This window comes from Jaculus jaculus, chromosome 4 (genome assembly GCF_020740685.1).
Source record: "Jaculus jaculus isolate mJacJac1 chromosome 4, mJacJac1.mat.Y.cur, whole genome shotgun sequence".
NCBI classification, from domain to species: domain Eukaryota; kingdom Metazoa; phylum Chordata; class Mammalia; order Rodentia; family Dipodidae; genus Jaculus; species Jaculus jaculus.
In genome coordinates, this window is record NC_059105.1 from 20,149,505 (window position 1) to 20,168,946 (window position 19,442).

The 19,442-nt window shown below is 44.0% G+C and overlaps 1 protein-coding gene across 2 annotated transcripts in view; it reads left to right on the top strand.

The window, feature by feature from the left end:
• The window catches only part of LOC101617823 (UDP-glucuronosyltransferase 1-6), a 138,078-nt gene that overhangs the window by 10,844 nt on the left and 107,792 nt on the right, over positions 1–19,442 (top strand). The window contains exon 1 of one of the 2 annotated variants that reach the window (XM_045147579.1): positions 9,469–10,323. The exons of the other annotated variant lie outside the window; for it this stretch is intronic. Within the exon in view, the coding sequence (XP_045003514.1) occupies positions 9,469–10,323 (855 nt within the window). Of the gene's footprint in view, positions 1–9,468; positions 10,324–19,442 lie in introns of those variants that run through there. 2 annotated transcript variants of the gene reach the window in all.

Genomic DNA, 19,442 nt, shown 5'->3' on the forward strand with positions numbered 1-19,442 from the left:
GGGGAAAAAAAAAAAAAAAAGAGGTTTATTTTGGCTTATAGTCTCGAGGGGAAGCTCCACGATGGCAGGGAAAACAATGGCATGAGCAGAGGGTGGACATCACCCCCTGGCCACCATATGGTGAACATTAGCAACAGGAAAGTGTGCCACACACTGGCAAGGGGACACTGGCTATAACACCCATTAGCCTGCCCCCAGCCATACACCACCTCCCGGAGGCGCCAATTCCCAAATCTCCATCAGCTGGGAACGTAGCATTCAGAACACCTAAGTTTATGGGGGACACCGTAGTCAAACCACCACAGATGCGAAAGAGAAATCCCTGAGCCAAGACCCAGGTGGCAGCGGGATGGGTGGCACGGCAGTGCTGTGACACACAGGTGGTGGCTCCCTTCCAGGGGTTCCCTCTGAGCTCTTTGGTTCCTATGGCCGTAGGACAAGGAGAGACCCCTGACGCCCTGAGCAGCTCTTCCTGCCTGTCGTCCCCCTACTTCTCACCCGATGGCCACAGCCCTCTCTTTCTTCCTCTGTTCTGGATGTACCCAAGTTAGCAACTTATGACCTGTGTTGGCTTGTCAATCTTAACTTTTACATTTTAATTAATTTGCCTTGCTGGGATTCTTTGGGTTTGGAGTGGTGGGTATTGAACACCATTGCTTCTTCAAGGCTGTTGTACATTATCTCTTATTTCTGTGTTAGCAGGGACAGGAGAGCCTGCCAAACACTGGCAGGGGAAAACTGGCTATTAAACCTGTAAGTCTGCCCCCAACAATACACTCCTTCCAGGAGGCATTAATTCCCAAAACTCTATCAGCTGGAAACCTAGCAATCAGATCACCTAAGTTTATGGTGGACACCTGAATCAGACTACCACACCATCTTTGAAAATATTCTTTAATTTTTTAAAATAATTTCATAGATGAACATATTGTGTTTTGATTATATTACATACACATTCATTACCTCTCTTAATCCCTGTTAGACAGCAATAATAGAATAAAATAGAGAACGTGATATAAGTTGGTATGTGGAAAAATTAGAACTCTCATAAATTGCTGGCTGGGAAGTAATAGGCACAGCCACTTCAGGAAGAAGTTTAACAGGTCTTTAATAACTGAAGCAGAATTACCATAGAAACCAGTAATTCCACTTCAAATATGTATTCCCAAATGAAAAGTAAATGCTGAACTGGGCATGGTGGCCAGAGAGAGAGAGAATGGGTACACAAGGGCTTTTTGCCACTACAAATGAACTCCACATGCATGTGCCACATTGGGCATCTGGCTTTATGTAGACTGGGAACTCAAACCTGGATCATTTACAGAGCTAGCTCTCCAGCCCTCCTTTCCATTTTAAACAGTGTTGTGGCACTGAAGTCTCATGTCTCTCTCCCAGTTACCTCGTTGCGGTAGTTACTAACCCATCAGCATGGCCTTGAATGAAGGCAACGGCACCACTGTGGTGGTTTGAATCAGATGTTCCCCATAACCATAAACGCATGTGTGTTCTGAATGCTCGGTCCCTAGCTAATGGAATTTGGAAGTTGGAGCCTTGCTGAAGGAGGTGTGCTGCTGGGGGCTGGCTTAGGTGTGTTGTAGCCAGCTTCTCCTCGCCAGAGCTTGGCTCACTCTCCTGCTGTTGTGTTCCGTCTGCTGTGGCAGAGGTGATGTCCACCCTCTGCTCATGCCATGCTTCCCCTGCCATCCCCATTGAGACTATAACCAAAATGAAAAATATAAAAAGGGCTGGCAAGATGGCTTAGCAGTTATGAAGCATGCTCGAATCTCTGAGTCTCACATAGCCAGATGCACAGTAATGCAAGCATGCAATGTCTCACAAGGGGGCACAAGGGGGCGCATGCACCTGGAGTTTGTTCACAGTGTCTGCAAGGCCCTGGTGTGCCCATTCTCTCCATCTCCCCCACCCCACCTCTCTCTCTTTCTCAAAAATAAAATAATTTAAAAAAAGAAAAAGAAAAAGAAAAGAAGAAAAAAAACCCCACCTTTCTTCCCATGAGCTGCTTTTGGTCAGGTGTTTTTTCACAGAGGCAAGAAGGTAACTACAACAATCATCTTTGAAAAACATTACTTTTTAAACTGCTGTGGCTTGTAGTAACTGATCTGGCATCTTGCAGAACAGTCTAGCTTTTAGTTTATCTGGTGGCTCTGGTGTGGTTGAACTTGTTTCCTTTACAGTGGACATTACAGAGGGTCTGATTGCTCCAGATGACACTTCTTTAGGTAACTTTCCATGGCCCCCAGAGAAGGCTACACCTTCAAGTCATAGATCTCACGGTGCTTGGTGGCCATGTTTTCTAGGAGTCATCACAATGAGAAGTAGTGAGTTCTTCCATAACAGTCTCTTATCAGGTCTTTGGTGCCTCTCTTGGCTGTAGCTCCCTGAGGGAGGAACCAGAGTTGGCTGTATGTTACTGTGCCCCTAGCAGGTGTCAGAACGTTGGCCAGGTGAATGAGAACGAGGCTACCTAAGGAGTCTGTCCTCACGAGGCTGTTTGGAGAGGAAGACTTTGTGATTGACAGCTGACACAGCTCCCGCGATGAGGCCATAGGGACTTGCAAACATGATGCAGGGAAATGCTGGCTTATGTGCAGTCTTTCAGTCAATTCCTTTACCAAAATTCAGAGCTATCCTCCAAGGCCCCTCAGTGGCACGGGAAGGGGGTAGTGGTATCTTGACCATGAAGAGATTTGACAAGGTTAGAAGTGTGATCTCCTTCCAGTCCATCAAGATGACAGACATACTTTGTGGCCCACCCAGGAGTAATCATTGTTCCCTGGATGGTGATGGGCAGAATCTGTGATGTCTGACTTGGGGAATCATAGGAAATGCCTGCAGGAAGAAGTCTCCCTTCTCCCTGGTCTTCCTGATGAAAAATTGAGTTGGGAAAGTTTTTAAACATATGATTATAATCCTTCCCATGAGAGAAGATAAAATTCAGTGCCTGTCTCTTTCCCTCTCTCTCCCTCTTTCTCTGTCAAATAAATAGATACAAATACAATATTTTTAAAAAATTCAGTGCCTGATAAAAGTAGGTATTCAGATGTCTAATAATGCTTACAGAAGGAAGAGGAGGAAAGGCAGATGAGTGAGATCTGAGTCTGTTATCTCAAAGGTCAAGACTGAAGGGGCTCCCAAGCTTCTCTTCCCAAATCAGCCTGATGACCACCCAAGGGAGCCAGGGGGTTGATCTGAGTGCATCACTGCCTGATTCATATTTCTGTATTAGGGTTGGAGTGAAAGGATCGAACTCCCCCAGAGAACATGCTGAGAGCCAGTTATCATGCCTGGCTGGCAGCTGCCTGCTGTGGTGTGTGCAGGCCCCTTTCCCCGTGGTTTGGTTGGCTCTGTGTTGGGGGATGGAGCCAGGTGGTGATGTAGGGGTCAGAGGAAGGAGGCTAGTACTACTGGGAAACTTAAATGAGGATACTGAATTCATGATTCCTGAGAGGATTCCAGTCATGCTCATCTTCTCTGTGAGCGCATCCTGTGTGAAGGTAGGACACTCACATTCCCTCCAGAGCATCATGACCTAAGTGTTTACACCAGAGCTTCTCAAACTCTCTGCCATTAAGGAACACCAGGGAAATGTCTGGTTTGTTCCAGTACATAATTTTATCAAAGGTAACAGAGATCCTAGAGGATGGAAAACATCAAAGATCAAAAGTGTGGGACCCCTGGGGATGAGCTTGGGGGTCAAGGCAATCCTATTCCTCCTCCTAGAGCTTCTTTCCCACAGGGCTATCTTGGTGCCAGTCAGGTGGGGCAGAGCACTGGGAGCTTGAAGCAGGCTTGGAATGGCATTGTTTTCCATCCTTGCCAAAGGCTCTGCTGGGCTACTGTGAAGTCAGTTATTAAAGTAATTAGACTCTTTGGTGAGATAGGCTAGACACGTGGCGGCATCCCCTGACTAATCAATAGCAGAGCTAAGCCCAACATCTGCCCCGTGTTTTCTTTCCTATCTGTGTTTGGGAACCTGGCAACATTTCTCTCCTGGAATCATGGTGACAACCAATAGTCCCAAGACCCAGGAGACCTCTAAGTCACAGCAAAGAGCCACTGGCCACTGGATCTGGATCAACTTTGTACACTGATGAAAACTGTCAATACAAATTAAAAAACAACAATCAAAGTTGAAGCTGGATCGATGGCTCAGCAGCTGAGGCATTTGCCTGCAAAGCCTGGCAATCCCAGTTTGACCCATGTGAATCCAGATGCACAAAGTGGCCCATGCCTCTGGAGTTCATTTACAGTGGCTAGAGGCCCTGGAGCACCCATTCTCTCTGTCTGTCTCTGTTCTCTCTTTGCTTACAAATAAATAAAATATAAAAAAAACAACCTGAAGTTACTATTTAAAAAGGAAACTGCTTCTAGTGAGGTGTAGTGAAACACACCTATAATTCCTCACTCAAGATGAGAAGGCAGGTGGATCCCAAGTTCAAGGATGTTGTAGTTCAGTGACAGAATGCTTACTCAGCATGGGTGAGACCCCCCCCCCCCCGAGTTCAGTCCACAACACTGCAAAAACCAAAACTAAAACCAACCCAAACAAAATACTTTTAGAAAAGTGTGTGTGTGCATGTGTGGGGGGGATTACAAGAGAGACTTGGCTCAGCAGCTGGAACGGGCTTTGTTCAGGGAAAGCCCAAGAAAGACTCTGACTGGGCAGGTCAGCTAGGGGACACTTAGAGGGCAGCAGGTCATTGGAGTTCTCTGGTTGCAGGGCAGTCCACCTTGCCTCAGAGCTTGGGTCACTTGAAGGAAGTGATGATCAGACAGACAGGAGGTTTGGGTCATTCCAGGAAAGTGATAATTGGGACGGGTGGTCCGGGTCACTCTTGGGAAACAGAATTATAATGAAATGGCAGTCAGAGTCCCAAAATGGAGACATTCTGGTTCTAACAAATACCAACCACAGAAACAGAAAAGAAAGATCTTCCTACTGGCTTCTCCATGCATGCAGGGCAGTAGTAATTAGCAAAAGACAGGAAAGTTTTACTACACTGAGTCCTGAGCAGTAGAGCACATTGGGAGATGATTCAATACAAGTGTTTGAACATAGCTCTAAAGCCATCCAAACCTGATGTGGGAATTTCCTGGAGAGATGTGAAAGAAATGCCTGCTGTTGGGATGCTACCCCAGACCAAAGAATGGCTCTGAGCAGTCCAGCTTGGTGAGAAAATGAGATTACTAGGGGACTTCACAAAACGTAGGGTGGCTTATAGGCATCTGCACTCACCAGAGCCACCTCCACCCCCAATCACCCACCAGGGTCCCATTTCACAAAGCTTTAAGATTATGCAGTGCCCAGCAGAGGGCGGAAGCCAGCCAGAACTGGAGCAGACCTGTGTTCCTTCCCAGAAGCGCTGTCTGCCTGGGAGAATGAACGTGCTTAGCTGTGGTCTGGCACTTAATAGCAGTATACAAAACAGCTAAATGGTGGCCTGCTGCAAAATGGGGTCACTTTGGCCCAGATTCTGGAGGACTATTTTCCCTACCCTTGAGATGAATCATATCCCAGCCTTAACACTTATGCGTCCTTGGATAAGAACCTGAGTTTGCATGTTGGGCAAATGGAGGGATCGACCAGAAACGTTCAGAGCCATTTTGCTGATGAAATGTGATGCCGGCAGATGCCTGCGAGGCAGCGGGAGTTGGCGTCAGCCACAGTGAGGCGGGTGATTGGTGTTTTCCAGCTCCCACAATGTTAATGATGTTAACATTGCCTTCAGAGTCTCTTCAAAGCACACTGATCAGATGTGATTCTCCGCTTGTTGGGAACCTCTCATGAATTATTTAACCTTTAATTCGACACACTATTCTTTTTATTAAAATATTTTTTGTTCATTTTTTAAATTTTTATTTATTTGAGAGCGACAGACACAGAGAGAAAGACAGATAGAGGGAGAGAAAGAATGGGAGCGCCAGGGCTTCCAGCCTCTGCAAACGAGCTCCAGACACGTGCGCCCTCTTGTGTATCTGGCTAACATGGGACCTGGGGAACCGAGCCTCGAACCGGGGTCCTTAGGCTTCACAGGCAAGCGCTTAACCGCTAAGCCATCTCTCCAGCCCATCGACATACTATTCTTTTAGGAAAGCTTACAAAGTAAACAACTGAAAGTGAATGCACATTGTATGCCAGGTGTTTCCCTGAGCATTTATGCATAGGTTGGCATTGTTTGTGTGTCCACTTCAAATGATGAAACTAAGGTTCAGACAAGGCTAGTGAATTGCCCATGTTACAAAGATTCAAGCCAAATCATTCTTTGTTTATATAAACGTTCAGATTTTAACATGGTGCAAATTTTACCAATTTAAAGTGTAGAGTTTCGTAGCTTCTTATGTTTTCACAGATAAGAGCAACTATCACCTGTCTAACTTCTAATTATTTTCCTCATGTCAATGGGAAGCCCAAAATACAATAGTTACTCCCCATCTAATCCTATTCTCCAAGCCATGAGCACTGATTCTTTCTGGCTATATGGATTTGCCTACTGTGGGCATTTAATAGAAATGAAATCATATTATGAGGCTGTTCAACGCTAGCCTCTTTCACCTAGTCTATGGCTTATGCATGTTGTAGCAGTTGGTACTCACAGAGAGGAAAATATGGCAAAAAAGCAGGGTGTTTTGAAGGATTATGGGGAGGAGAAGACAGGAAAAGGGCAACTAGATCATACATGTATATTTTTTTAAAGTCTGCAGTTTTCCGTGAGTGGTGGCGTGCACCTTTAGTCCTAGGACTCAGGAGGCAGAGGTAGTAGGATTGCTGTGAGTCCCAGGCCACCCTGAGACTACATAGTGAATTATAAGCCAACTGGGCTAGAGAGACACCCTCATTATTTTCTAAATCAAACTTGCTTGGCCCCACTGGAAGCTCTACTCTTGCTCAAGACATTGCACCCACCACCAACCAGAAGTTACACTAAACCTTGCTTGCTGATTACCACAAGCAGGACCTCGAGTCCATTGACATTCAAAGGATGCCCGTGTGCGTGGAGTCCATGAGCCACTGGGATATGAAAAGAGGCTTTAACATGGTGCTTAGTAAGAGTAACCCATGCTGCTGCTCCGCTTCATTAAGACACGAGAAGCCTGGCCCTAATGCCCAACCGTGGCCCACCCTCTGCTTGGTGTTTCTTGCTTTCATTCCTTTTTTGTTTTCTGTTAGCCTTGTTCTGTTTTTGTTTCGAAAAGGTACATTTTGCTTAACAAAATGTGAAAGAGGAAAAATGTAAAAAAAAATTGATTTTGACTGGATGTGGTGGCTCACGCATTTAATCCTAGTACATGGCTGGAGAGGCTATGGTACGAGGATTGGTGTGATTTCCACCTAGCCTTGGCTACAGAGTGAGTTCCAGGTCTCTTGTGTTAGAATGAGAATGTGCCTCAAAAAAATTCATTGCTGGGCTAGGGAGATGGCTCAGTGGTTAAGGCACTTGCCTACAAAACCAAAGGACCCAGGTTCCATACCCCAGGTCCCACATAACACCAGGTGTACAAAGTAGCCTGTGTGTCTGGAGTTCATCTGCAGCACCTGGAGATCCCGATGCACCTATTCTCTCTCTCTGTCTCTCTTTCCTTGCAAATAACAAATAAATGAATGAATACAGCTTAAAAAATCCATTGCTCATAACTGGTTCATTGCTGGCTCTCTCTTCTGTCCTATTGACCACTCTGTATGTTTTTGCTAGAATATACTACTATTTGTGTGTGTGTGTGTGTGTGCGTGCGCTTTAAAGTAGGGTCTCACTAGCTCAGGCTGACCTGGAATTCACTATGTAGTCTCAGGTGGCCTTGAACTGACGGTGATCCTCCTACCTTTGCCTCCCGAGGGCTGGGATGAAAGGCGTGCACCATCATGCCCAGCCTCTATGCTGTGTTAGTTGCTATAGCTTTGCAATGTAGTTTGCAAGAAGGTATGTTAGACCTTCAGCTTTGTTCTTTTTGCTTTGGCTCATTGAAGTGTTTTCTGGATCCTTATGAACTTTAGGATTTTCTTTGGTGTGAAAAGAATCATTGGTTTTATGATGGGGGTTACTTGAAGTCTGTAAATTCCATTTTGAAATGTGGACATTTAATAATACTAATTCTTCAAACTTGTGACAATAAGATAATCTAGGAATGTTTCTTCTTCAGGTTCTGTTATTGAAAAAAAAATAATCATTTTTTTCTGAGAGAAAGAAAGAGAGAGAGAGAGGGAGAGGGAGAGGGAGAGAATGGGCATACCAGGACTTCCAGCTGCTGCCAATGAACTCCAGATGCATGTGCCACCTGATGCATCTGGCTTATGTGGGTCATGGGCAATTAAACCTGGGTCATTTGGCTTTACAGACAAATGCCTTAACTGCTAAGCCATTTCTGCAGGCCTGTCATCAAAAATTTTATCATTAGCCGGGCATGGTGGCGCACGTCTTTAATCCCAGCACTCGGGAGGCAGAGGTAGGAGGATCGCCATGAGTTTGAGGCCACCCTGAGACTACATAGTGAGTTCTAGGTCAGCCTGGGATACAGTGAAACCCTACCTTAGAAAACAAACAAAAAAATTTATCATTTCCAGGCATGGTGGCACACACCTTTAATCCTAGCACTCAGGAAGCAGAGGTAGGAGGATTGCCATGATTTTGAGGCCACCCTGAGACTACATAGTGATTTCCAGGTCAGCCTGACCTAGAGTGAGACCCTACCTCGAAAAAGCAAAAAAAAAAAAAAAAAAAATCATTTTTTGGTTTGTAGGTCTGCAAAACCTTCTGGAACTAATCAAGGTGTTTCTTTGTATGCGATATGTTTCTAGCTTCTTTCTAGATTTAAGTAGGACAGTTATGTCCCCAAGCATGGACGGTGAGCATCCAGTAGGGGCTGCCAGATGCACTGATTTGTCAAGATTTTAAGGAGTGACATTCTATCAGATATGCGCAGGGGTACATCTAGGTGTGTGTGACCTGGCATCATGCAGGAAGAACGAGACAGCAATGACTCTCCTAGGCAGAGGCATTATAGCCCTGATCACACTGGCAGTGAGGAGGGCAGGACTGGATGTCTGCCAGTGTTTCCTGGAGAGCAGAGTGGCTGATTTCTTTCTGTTTACAGAGGCTTTGACAGTAAAAAGATAGAATCTAAATTTCACTCTTGACCAACTGCCAGTATTAGAACCTTTATTGAAGCTTATTTTAGTTTTTAATCTTTCTGAATTCTGAAGATCCAAACTCACTGTTTTATAACTGAAATGTGACATTGTAGTACAGGACATGATCTGCACAAGATGAAGATCATTACTCATTACTGTATTGCTCATATGAGTAAATCATTAGCAGTGTATTGAACTTCTCTTTCGAGTATATAAACACACGCTTTCTCCTGCAGCAGGTTTTGTGTCTGTACATCTTCTCTGGGGTTGTGTTAGACGATCTCGGTGGCCCGCAGCTGGGCTGCTCCGCATGCACTTGGCTCATGGCTCCTGCAATCTTGCCATCTCCCCTGCCTCTCTGTGTGTGTCTGCTGCTGGCATGTGGCTGTGCCCAGGCGGGTAAGCTGCTGGTGGTGCCCATGGATGGGAGCCACTGGTTTACCATGCAGTCAGTTTTGGAGAAACTCTCTCACAGAGGGCACGAGGTGGTGGTCGTCATGCCCGAGGTGAGCTGGCAGCTGGGACGTTCACTGAATTTCACAGTGAAGACTTACTCCACGTCTTACACGCTGGAGGATTTGGACCAGTCATTCAAGCATTTTGCTGACGCTCAATGGAAGACTCGAGAACAAAGTATGTTTTCTCTATCAGTGGGCACTGGCAAGAGATTTTTTGACATCACCTTTTCACGATGCAGGAATATGTTCAGCAACAAGAAACTAGTACATGACCTCAGGAAGAGTTCCTTTGAGGCAGTGTTTCTGGATCCCTTTGATATGTGTGGCTTAGTTGTTGCCAAGTATTTTTCTTTGCCATCTGTGGTGTTCAGCCGAGTAGCAATTTGCCACGGTCTTGAAGAAGGTGCTCAGTGCCTCAGCCCTCTTTCTTTTGTTCCCATATTTCTCTCTGGCCTCTCAGATGTCATGACTTTTAAAGATAGACTATGGAACCATTATTCTTATTTAGATGAAATATTATTTTGTCCCCTGTTTTTCAAAAAAGCCATAGAAGTTGCCTCTGAAATTCTTGAGACACCAGTGACAACATATGATCTCTTTAGCCAAGTGTCCGTCTGGCTGTTGCGCACTGACTTTGTCCTGGACTTCCCCAGACCTGTGATGCCCAACATGGTCTTCATTGGGGGCATCAACTGCCACCCGGGAAAGCCGCTGCCTCAGGTACGCTGTCTCTCCTTTGTGCACAGGGAATGGCTGGCTTTGAATCTTTAATGAAAGATTCCTGACCAAACTGTGGTTGTCATTTATGATTATCACATTTGGAATTTCTTCCTGGTTTAAGTTTTTGAGTTGTTTATTGCCAACCTATTTAATTTGAGTTAACAAGCCTTATTAAACTACCCTTATTGATGCATATATACATTCAATTTATATAATTATATATACTTTCCATTTTAAATGCATTTTTAGTATTAGTGGTGTAGAAGCGCCTGCAAAAATATGTATTCCAACCCTATGTTTCCCATTGGATGAAGGGTTTTAGTAGCTGTGTATTTTTGTAACGTCTTTAATTTCTTCTGTATGCATGTAGTTTTATGCTGATTTCATTAAAATGAAGTTTTATAATAGTAGGCTGAACATACTTCTCTTTACCTTGTATTTGCATGTGAAAATGAGATTGCAGCCATGTTCTCTCAGACTGCTTCGAGATTTCACATGCTCATACATAACTTCACTAAGCTCTTACTTTCAATACAACTTGCTTTTTTGTCAACCAGTCAACAAGTGAGAGATATTTGCCCTATTTCTATATTTACTTTTATGAACCGACATCTCTGGCCATCCAGGAGTATGTGCTTTACATTTGATTGTATCCATGTTGGTGTGTGAGGTTTGCTCCACTTAGAAGTGGCGTGGCTAGGTCTATTTGTATCCATGTGTTACGTTTTAATGAATTTGAGAAACTGACTGTAATGTTGGACAAGCTGATGGGAACATGAAAGACAAATGGGGCTGGCAGCCTTTCTAGCCCCGTGTAAGAAAATAATCTGTGGAGCTATTTTTTGCCTTTTCCCTTGACTTAGGGGTTTTTGGCGTTTGAGGGTGTTTCTCAGATGGAACCTAGGGCCTTGTGCATGCCAGGCAAGCTTGGCACCCCCAAGCTGCCTACCAGCCCTCCTGTGGTTTCTGATTTGAGATGGAGTCTCACTAAGCTTCACGGGCTTTCCTGAAAGTCACCCCAGAGCCCAGCCTGGCCTCGGACTTTGATCCTGGCACTGCGGCCTTGGGAGTAGCTGGGGTCCCATGTCCGCACCACCAAGCACCTCACAGCTGCTATGTCTTTTACACCCTGTTTCATAGAAATGGTGGTGCTTTGCATTTTCTCTTTTGTGAATTCCATATTAGCATGAGCTAATAACTTGAGGACTAGAAATATTAACACAATTTTTCTTCTGTGTGCTGAAAATTATTTTGTGTTGTTGGATTTTACTCTTTTGATGTACACATTTTTTTTCACCTTTTTGTGTATCATGTGTTAGTATAGTTTGTATCAATGTGGGCACAAGTGAGTGCAGATGTGTGTGAGTGTGTGATTGAAATAGATGTTGGTGCATTCCTCAATTGCTTTCCACCTTATTTTTGAGACGGGATCTCCTGTGAACCAAGAGCTTGTGGATTCAGGTAGACTAGCTAGTCAGCAAGCCCCAAGGAGCCGCCCGTCTTCACCTCCCCAATGGTGAAATCACAGGCACCCCAAAGCCCAGCGTGTAAATGGACACCCGTGTCCTCAGGCATGTTCAGCAAGTACTTTGATAACTGAGCCATCTCCCCAGTCCTCCATTTTTCACTTTAATGTAGTCAAGTTGCTTAACTTTATTAAGTGGTTTCTGAATTTTACCTTGTTTAGGTTTCGCCAAGCCTGAGATGTCAAAAACCCTTTCTGTGTATTCTGTTGGAACATTGCCATTCCTCCCACGTTGGTAGCGTTCCTATGACATGCACAGTGAGAACTTTTCTCTGCGCAGTGTCAGAACTGAACTAGGTTTGTTAAAGAATCAGTTCTTCCGCGTCTTTCCAGGGTGCATTTTCTCCTTGTTGATATGAGATGCATCTTTATCCTGCGCAGCTCTTCTGTGTCCCCTGTCTGTGTTCCTGAACGGCCCCTCCCCTTACTCAGTTACTCCTGCGGCTGTGCTCTGCTGGACTTAGTAGCTCTGTGGCTAGTTTGAATGTCTCGTGGGGCAAATGCCATACTCACCATTTATTTTCCTAAGTGCTATCTATGGTTCTCATCCTCTACTAGCTTGTATAACATCTAAAATTGTTTTGTCTACTTTCAAAATAAAACAAGGGCTAGGGATATCCTTTAGAGGTTAAGGTGCTTGCCTGTGAAGCCTAACGACCCAGGTTTGATTTCCTAGTTCCCATGTAAGTCAGATGCACCAAGTGGAGCAGAGGTCTGGAGTTCTTTTGCAGTGGCCAGAGGCCCTGGTGTGCCCATTCTTTTTTTTTTTTTCTCACTCTCTCTCAAAAAAAAAGAAAATGAAACAAGGGCTGGCGACATGGTCTGGTGGTTAAGGCATTTGCCTGCAAAGCCAAAAGACCTTTGTTTATTTCCCCAGGACTCATGTAAGACAGATGCACAAGGTGGCACATGCATCTGGAGTTCATTTGCAGTGGCTGGAGGCCCTGGCATGTCTGTTCTCAATCTTTCTCTCTCTCTCCATGCTTGTCTCTTTCTCTGTCAAATAAATAAATAAATAAATTTTAAAATAATAGAAGAAAACAAAACAAGTCATTAGAGTTCTTTTTATAGCATGTTAAAATTTTAGCTGGGGGCTGGAGAGATGGCTTTGCAGTTAAGCGCTTGCCTGTGAAGCCTAAGGACCCCAGTTCGAGGCTCAAATCCCCAGGTCCCACATAAGCCAGATGCACAATGGGACACACGTGTCTGGAGTTCATTTGTAGGAGCTGGAAGCCTTGGTGCGCCCATTCTCTCTCTCTCTGCCTCTTTCTCTCTCTGTCTGTCCCTCTCAAATAAATAAAAATAGACAAAAAAAATTTAAAAAAATTTTAGCCGGGTGTGGTGGCGCACACCTTTTTAATCCCAGCACTCGGGAGGCAGAGGTAGGAGGATTGCCATGAGTTCAAGGCCACCCTGAGATGACAGAGTTAATTCCAGGTCAGCCTGGACCAGAGTGAGACCCTACCTCGAAAAACCAACCAACCAAACAAACAAACAAACAAACAAACCATAATTTGGAAAATTTTTCATGTTTTGGTCTTCCTCTATAAGAGTAGGTATTACTTTTCTTTCTTTTTTTTTAACTTATTATGATGTTATTTTATGTCCACCAATAAAAATTTAGTTTATGAATGTGTTTTATTTTTCTTCATAAAATTTACCATTAGGTATTTTATTAATTTTCAACCCACTGTATCAAGAGCAATTTCCATTTCAATTGGGAAGTTGTAATTTTAAGTAATTATGGCACTGCTTTGGATTTTCCACACTTAGAGATCTGTCAAATCTCTGGTTTTTCTCACTAATTTGAGATTTACTAAATGTACTATATCTTCTGCAAATAATCCCCCATGACATTCATGCTGCTTATATTAGTCACGTTCACATTACCGTCACAAACTAACTGAGGTCTTTAACTTATGAGGCATTGTCAAGGGTCTGAAGTTCCCTATCCAAGATCAAGAGTCCCCACCACGTTGACTCTACAGCCAGAATGTTAGTCTGTAGCAGGAGAGCAGGAAGCGAGGGTGTCCCAGTCCCCTTCAGTGGAAATTCCTCAGTGACACAGGATTTCCCTCTCGGCATATCTCTTCAAGATTCCACCCTACTCCCAATAGACCAGCCTGAGCTGAGTCCTTAACACACATGGTTATCCCAACCACACAACCTCTTACTGCTTTTTTGGAGCAGTTACTTCCAAATCATAGTAGAACGGACAATTGGTCTAGACAGTTAAACTGGGATTCTGTCATTTACTATCAAACAAATCTTGGCAAATAACATAGTATACTCCTTGAAAAAAATCATAATCACTGAATTAAACAACAGATAGATGTACTTTATTTTATTAGAGTGGGATTATGCATTTTTATCTGCTGTTCTGTCTTCTCACAGTAGATCATGTAAGGGACTTGTATTTTCTGATTTTTCCATGGGGATTTGAAGAGAGGGTCTTTTCATCAAATTAGTGGGATGAAGTGATGCTCTTTCTAATAGGCTGAGTGATTACAGTTTTTTGCATGTTGAAAATAGGCATGGCTCTCTGATGAAGCCAAGACCAGGGCCAAGAGAGACCAGCTATAGGACCCTGAGAGCCTGCTCCTGTCCACAGGTAACTCTCTTCTCTCAGCCGTATGTCAACAAAGCAGGAAGCAACACAGAGGCACCATATAGACCCTTTCTCTCCTCAGAGACCGGGCCCTGCTCCTTCCTCGATCTGCAGTGAATTCAGCTCAACTGATTGGTTCACCTACATGGTCCAGAGGCAGAGAGGGCTCGTCTGATTGTACGTCACCCTCATGTAGAAAAATCAACAGATAAAAATTGGCTCTAATGTAGAGAAATTGGATTTCTCAGCAGTGGCTGGTAGGATGTAATATGGGTCAGTCACTGGGGGATGATTCCTCAATAGCTTAAACATAGAAACTTTATGTTCCTGAGTAACTTAACTCTCCTGGGTAGATCCCCCCAGGTAGAAAACAGGTACTGAAACAAATACATGTGCATGAGTGTCATAGAAACATGACACATGATAAATAGTCCACTCATGAAAGCAACCCACAAAGCCACCAGTGGATCAACCAACAGAACACACATTTGTACAATGGTGGACAGATAAATCTTACACTACCAATGTGCCTGAAAATATTACTTGAAGCGATGCATGATTCCATTTATGTAAAAACCTGGAGCAGACAAAGCCACAGAGTGGCTCTGTGGGTGTCAGAGGTTGGGGGCAGAAGGGACCAGAAGTGGCAGCTCATTGGGAAAGGCTTCCTTTTGGAGTGATGAAAATGTGTGATTGCAGAGTGGTGGCCATGCCACAATATTGTGGCTCCTTTAAATGCCACTGGATTGATTATAACAGTTTGAGCTCTGCACATTTGAGGGCAAGTATGATGTGGTAACACAGCAATAAGCAATCTGTGTTTACCCCTGTTCTTTTACATTCTGGCTCTCTTTGGAAACCCAAATTCTAATTCAGCATTAGTGGGTAAATACAAAGGCATTCATGATTATTTCTGTCACACAGTACTGTAGTGTCCCATCTTCCCATCCATGGCTTCTCAACGTGTTGTGGAGGTTGAGTCTCATCTCTGTCAGATACACGTGTGAGTCTGAGTTGCTCCTCCCAAGGAGTGATGGAGATGAGGGTTCTTGACTGTCTTTAAAAAAATTTTTTTTTGTTCATTTTTATTTATTTATTTGAGAGCAACAGACAGAGAGAGAAAGAGGCAGATAGAGAGAGAGAGGATGGGACTGCCAGGGCCTCCAGCCACTGCAAACGAACTCCAGATGCATGTGCCCCCTTGTGCATTTGGCTAATGTGGGCCCTGGGGAACCGAGCCTCGAACCAGGGTCCTTAGGCTTCACAGGCAAGCACTTAACCACTCAGCCACCTCTCCAGCCCTCTTGAGATTTTCTAAAACCTCTCTATTCAGTGCCATGGTCTTGCAGGAGAGCCTGAGCAGTTAACCTGAGGGAGCCTCTTCATGGCCCATATTTCTGTATTTAGGGCTAGAGTGGGAAGACTGGACTCCCCCGGGGAACATGCTGAGAGCCAGCTATTGGCTGCCTGGCTAGCAGCTGCCTGTGATTGTGTGTGCCGGCCCCTTGACCCGTGCTGTGGTTGGCTGTGTGTTGGGGGATGGAGCCAGGCGGTGATGCAGAGGTTAGAGGAAGGAGGCTGTTTCCAGCGGGTGATTAGAGGAAGACTGATGTGTGACTCATGAGAGGACTCTGGGCATGCGCATCTTGTCTGTTAGCACATCCTGGGTGAAGGAAAGACACGTTCCCTCCAGAACGTCATGACCTAAGTGTTGACACTGGAGCTTCTCAAGCTCTCTGTTCTGAAGAAACACCAAGAAGTATCCAATTTGATACAGTGCATAATTTTATCAGTGACAGAAGAGTTCCTAGAGGATGGAAACACCAAAGATAGAAAGCGTGAGACCCCTGGGGATGGGCTTGGGGACAAGGTAATGCCAGCTGTTCCTCGGGCTCCTTCCTGGGTGTCACTGTTCCCTCCTGGTGCTTGTGGACAGGAGGCAACACCGGGAGAAGACTAGACTGGGAACAACACCACTTTGTATATCTTCCAAAGGCTTTGCGTGACTACTGTTTAGTCAGTCATTAACAGTGATTAGAATCTTGGTTAAACAGGCTGGATCAGGGTCGCATCTTCTGACCAGCCAAGGGCAGGACTAAGTCCAACACCTTCCCCATGTTGTCTTTTCTATCTGTATTTGGGAACCTGTTAATTTTCCTCTCATGGAACCATGGTGACAACAGCAGTCCCAAGCCACAATAGAGCTCTAAGTCCACAGCAAAGACCCACTGACCACTATACCTGGATCATCTCCAGAGGGTTGAGAGGCAACAAGATGTCAAGGGGCCCAACAATCTTGCCTCTATTTTCTACCCAGTAGTCCCAGAGATGGTCAGTCCTTTGTTTGCATAAGTGAGGGCTAAGTCCAACATCAGCTCTGTGTTTTCTTTTCTGCCTGATTTTGAAAACCTGGAAACATTTCTCTCCTGCAACTATGGTGACAGCTGAAGTTCCAAGCTACAGGAGAACTCTAAGTCTCCAGCAAAGGACAGCTGCTCAAATGCTTCCTTATTAGTTTTCTGTCTGACGATACTTTCATTTTTACAGGGGGTATTGAAGTTCCCTGTGGTTACCACCTTTTCCTCGATCTCTCTTTCTGCCCTTTAGTGTTTGTTTTATATATTTAGGTTTTTCCCTGCTGATGCATTTACCCCTTCATCATTACACCGTGTCCCTCCTTGTCTCTTTGTATACTTTTCATTTAAAATCATCTTTATCTTAAAAAAATATAACTGTTCCTGCTTTTTTGTTTCTGTTTTGGTGGCATATCTTTTTCTATCTCCTCATGTTTTAATCTGTGTCCTTAGATGTGAGAGTTGTCTCTTGTAGATAGGATATAACTAAGTATTATTTTAAAATTCATTTAGAGGGCGGGAGAGATGGCTCCGTGGCTCAGGCACTTACCTGTGAAGCATAAGGACCCACATTTGATTCCCCAGTACCCACATAAGCCAGATGTACAAGGTAGCACAAACATCTGGAGTTTGTTTGTAGTGGCTAGAGGCCCCGGAATGCCCATTTTCTCTCTATCTCATAAATAAATAAAAGTATTTTTTAAATTATTTATTTATTTATTTGACAGCGACAGACACAGAGAGAAAGACAGATAGAGGGAGAGAGAGAGAGAATGGGTGCGTCAGGGCTTCCAGCCTCTGCAAAGAAACTCCAGACGCGTGCGCCCCCTTGTGCATCTGGCTAACGTGGGATCTGGGGAACTGAGCCTCGAACTGGGGTCCTTAGGCTTCACAGGCAAGCGCTTAACTGCTAAGCCATCTCTCCAGCCCAAATAAAAGTATTTTATTTAGCTCTTTTTTTTTTTTTTTTTTTTTTTTTGGTTTTTCAAGCTAGGGTCTCACTCTAGCTCAGGCCTACATGGAATTCACCAAGCAGTCTCAGGGTGGCCTTGAACTCATGACAAACCTACTTCTGCCTCCCGAGTGCTGGGATTAAAGGTGTGTGCCACCATGCCCAGCTAAAAGTATTAAAAAAAAAAACAAAACAATTAGAGGGCTGGAGAGATGACTCAGCAGTTAAGGTGCTTGCTTACATAATTTAATTTCCAGGGTTTGATTCCCCAGTACCCACATAAAGCCAAATGCACAAAGTGGCACATATATCTGGAATTCATTTGCAGCAGCTAGAGACCCTTACATGCTCATTCTCTCTGTCTCTCTCTTTTTTCTCTATCTCACTCTGGTTGCAAATAATAAATAATTTATTTATTTATTTTTTTTTATTTTTTTAAATTTTTATTAACATTTTTCATGATTATAAAATATATCCCATGGTAATTCCCTCCCTCTAAATGATTTTTAAAAACAGGTTTGGAGAGATAACTGTGGGTATTATATTTTTCTGGTCTTAAAAAGTATTTTAAACTATGGTCTGGAGAGATGGCTCAGCAGTTAAGGCACTTGCGGCAAAGCATAATGACCCATCTTTGATTTTCCAGTGCCCAGTTAAGTCAGATGCACATATTAGCACATTTTTCTTGAGTTTGTTTTCAGTGTCAGAAGGCATGTCCATTCCCTCTATCTTCTCTCACTGTCTTTATTTTTGTTTTTCTTAAATAAATCAGCATTTAAAATCAAATAAATAAAAATCTAGCCAGGCGTGGTGGCGCATGCCTTTAATCCCAGCACTTGGGAGGCAGAGGTAGGAGGATTGCCATGAGTTTGAGGCCAGCCTGCAACTCCATAGTGAATTCCAGGTCAGCCTGGGCTAGAGTGAGACCCTACCTCGAAAAACAAAACAAAAATCTATTTAGTGACTATCTTACTAAAAATAGTCTATAAATTCAATGTGATACCCATGAAAATTCCAATACTATTGTTCAGAGAAACATAAAACGCAATTAGAAAATTTATATAAACCCACAAGGATGCTGGATAGCCAAAACTATCCCAGGCAAAAAGAATAATGCTGCAGGTATCACCATACCTGATATATTATACTACTGTAGCAAACAGCTTCAGATTCACTAAGATGAACTTCCAAACTAGGCACAGTTATGAAAGAAGGGATATTTATTGAAGCTTACAGATATAGGGGAAGTTCCATAATGCCAGAAGAAGTCGGCCCCCTCTTAAAGGACCAATGAGAGAGAGAGAGAGAGAGAGAGAGAAAGGGGCCACAAGTCAAAAGCCACACCACACAGCACACTTCAGGAAGTCCAGGAGGAACTTGGGCACTTTGCATATCTTTATATTGGAATTTCAAACCCACCACCACATATTAGGGCTGGACCCAGTGACACTGACTCCAGCCAGGTGGCTGCAGATGCAAACTACAAACAAATAGAACACTGAAATGGCCATCAATTCAAACTACCACATTCTGCCCCTTGGCCCCCAATAGATTTACAACCATCACACATTGTAAATGGTATTTAGTCTAATTTCAAAGGTCCCTACAGTCTTAACCCACTTAAGATAGTGAGTTTTGTAAAATCAAACAAGTTAAATACTTTCAACATATAAAGGCACA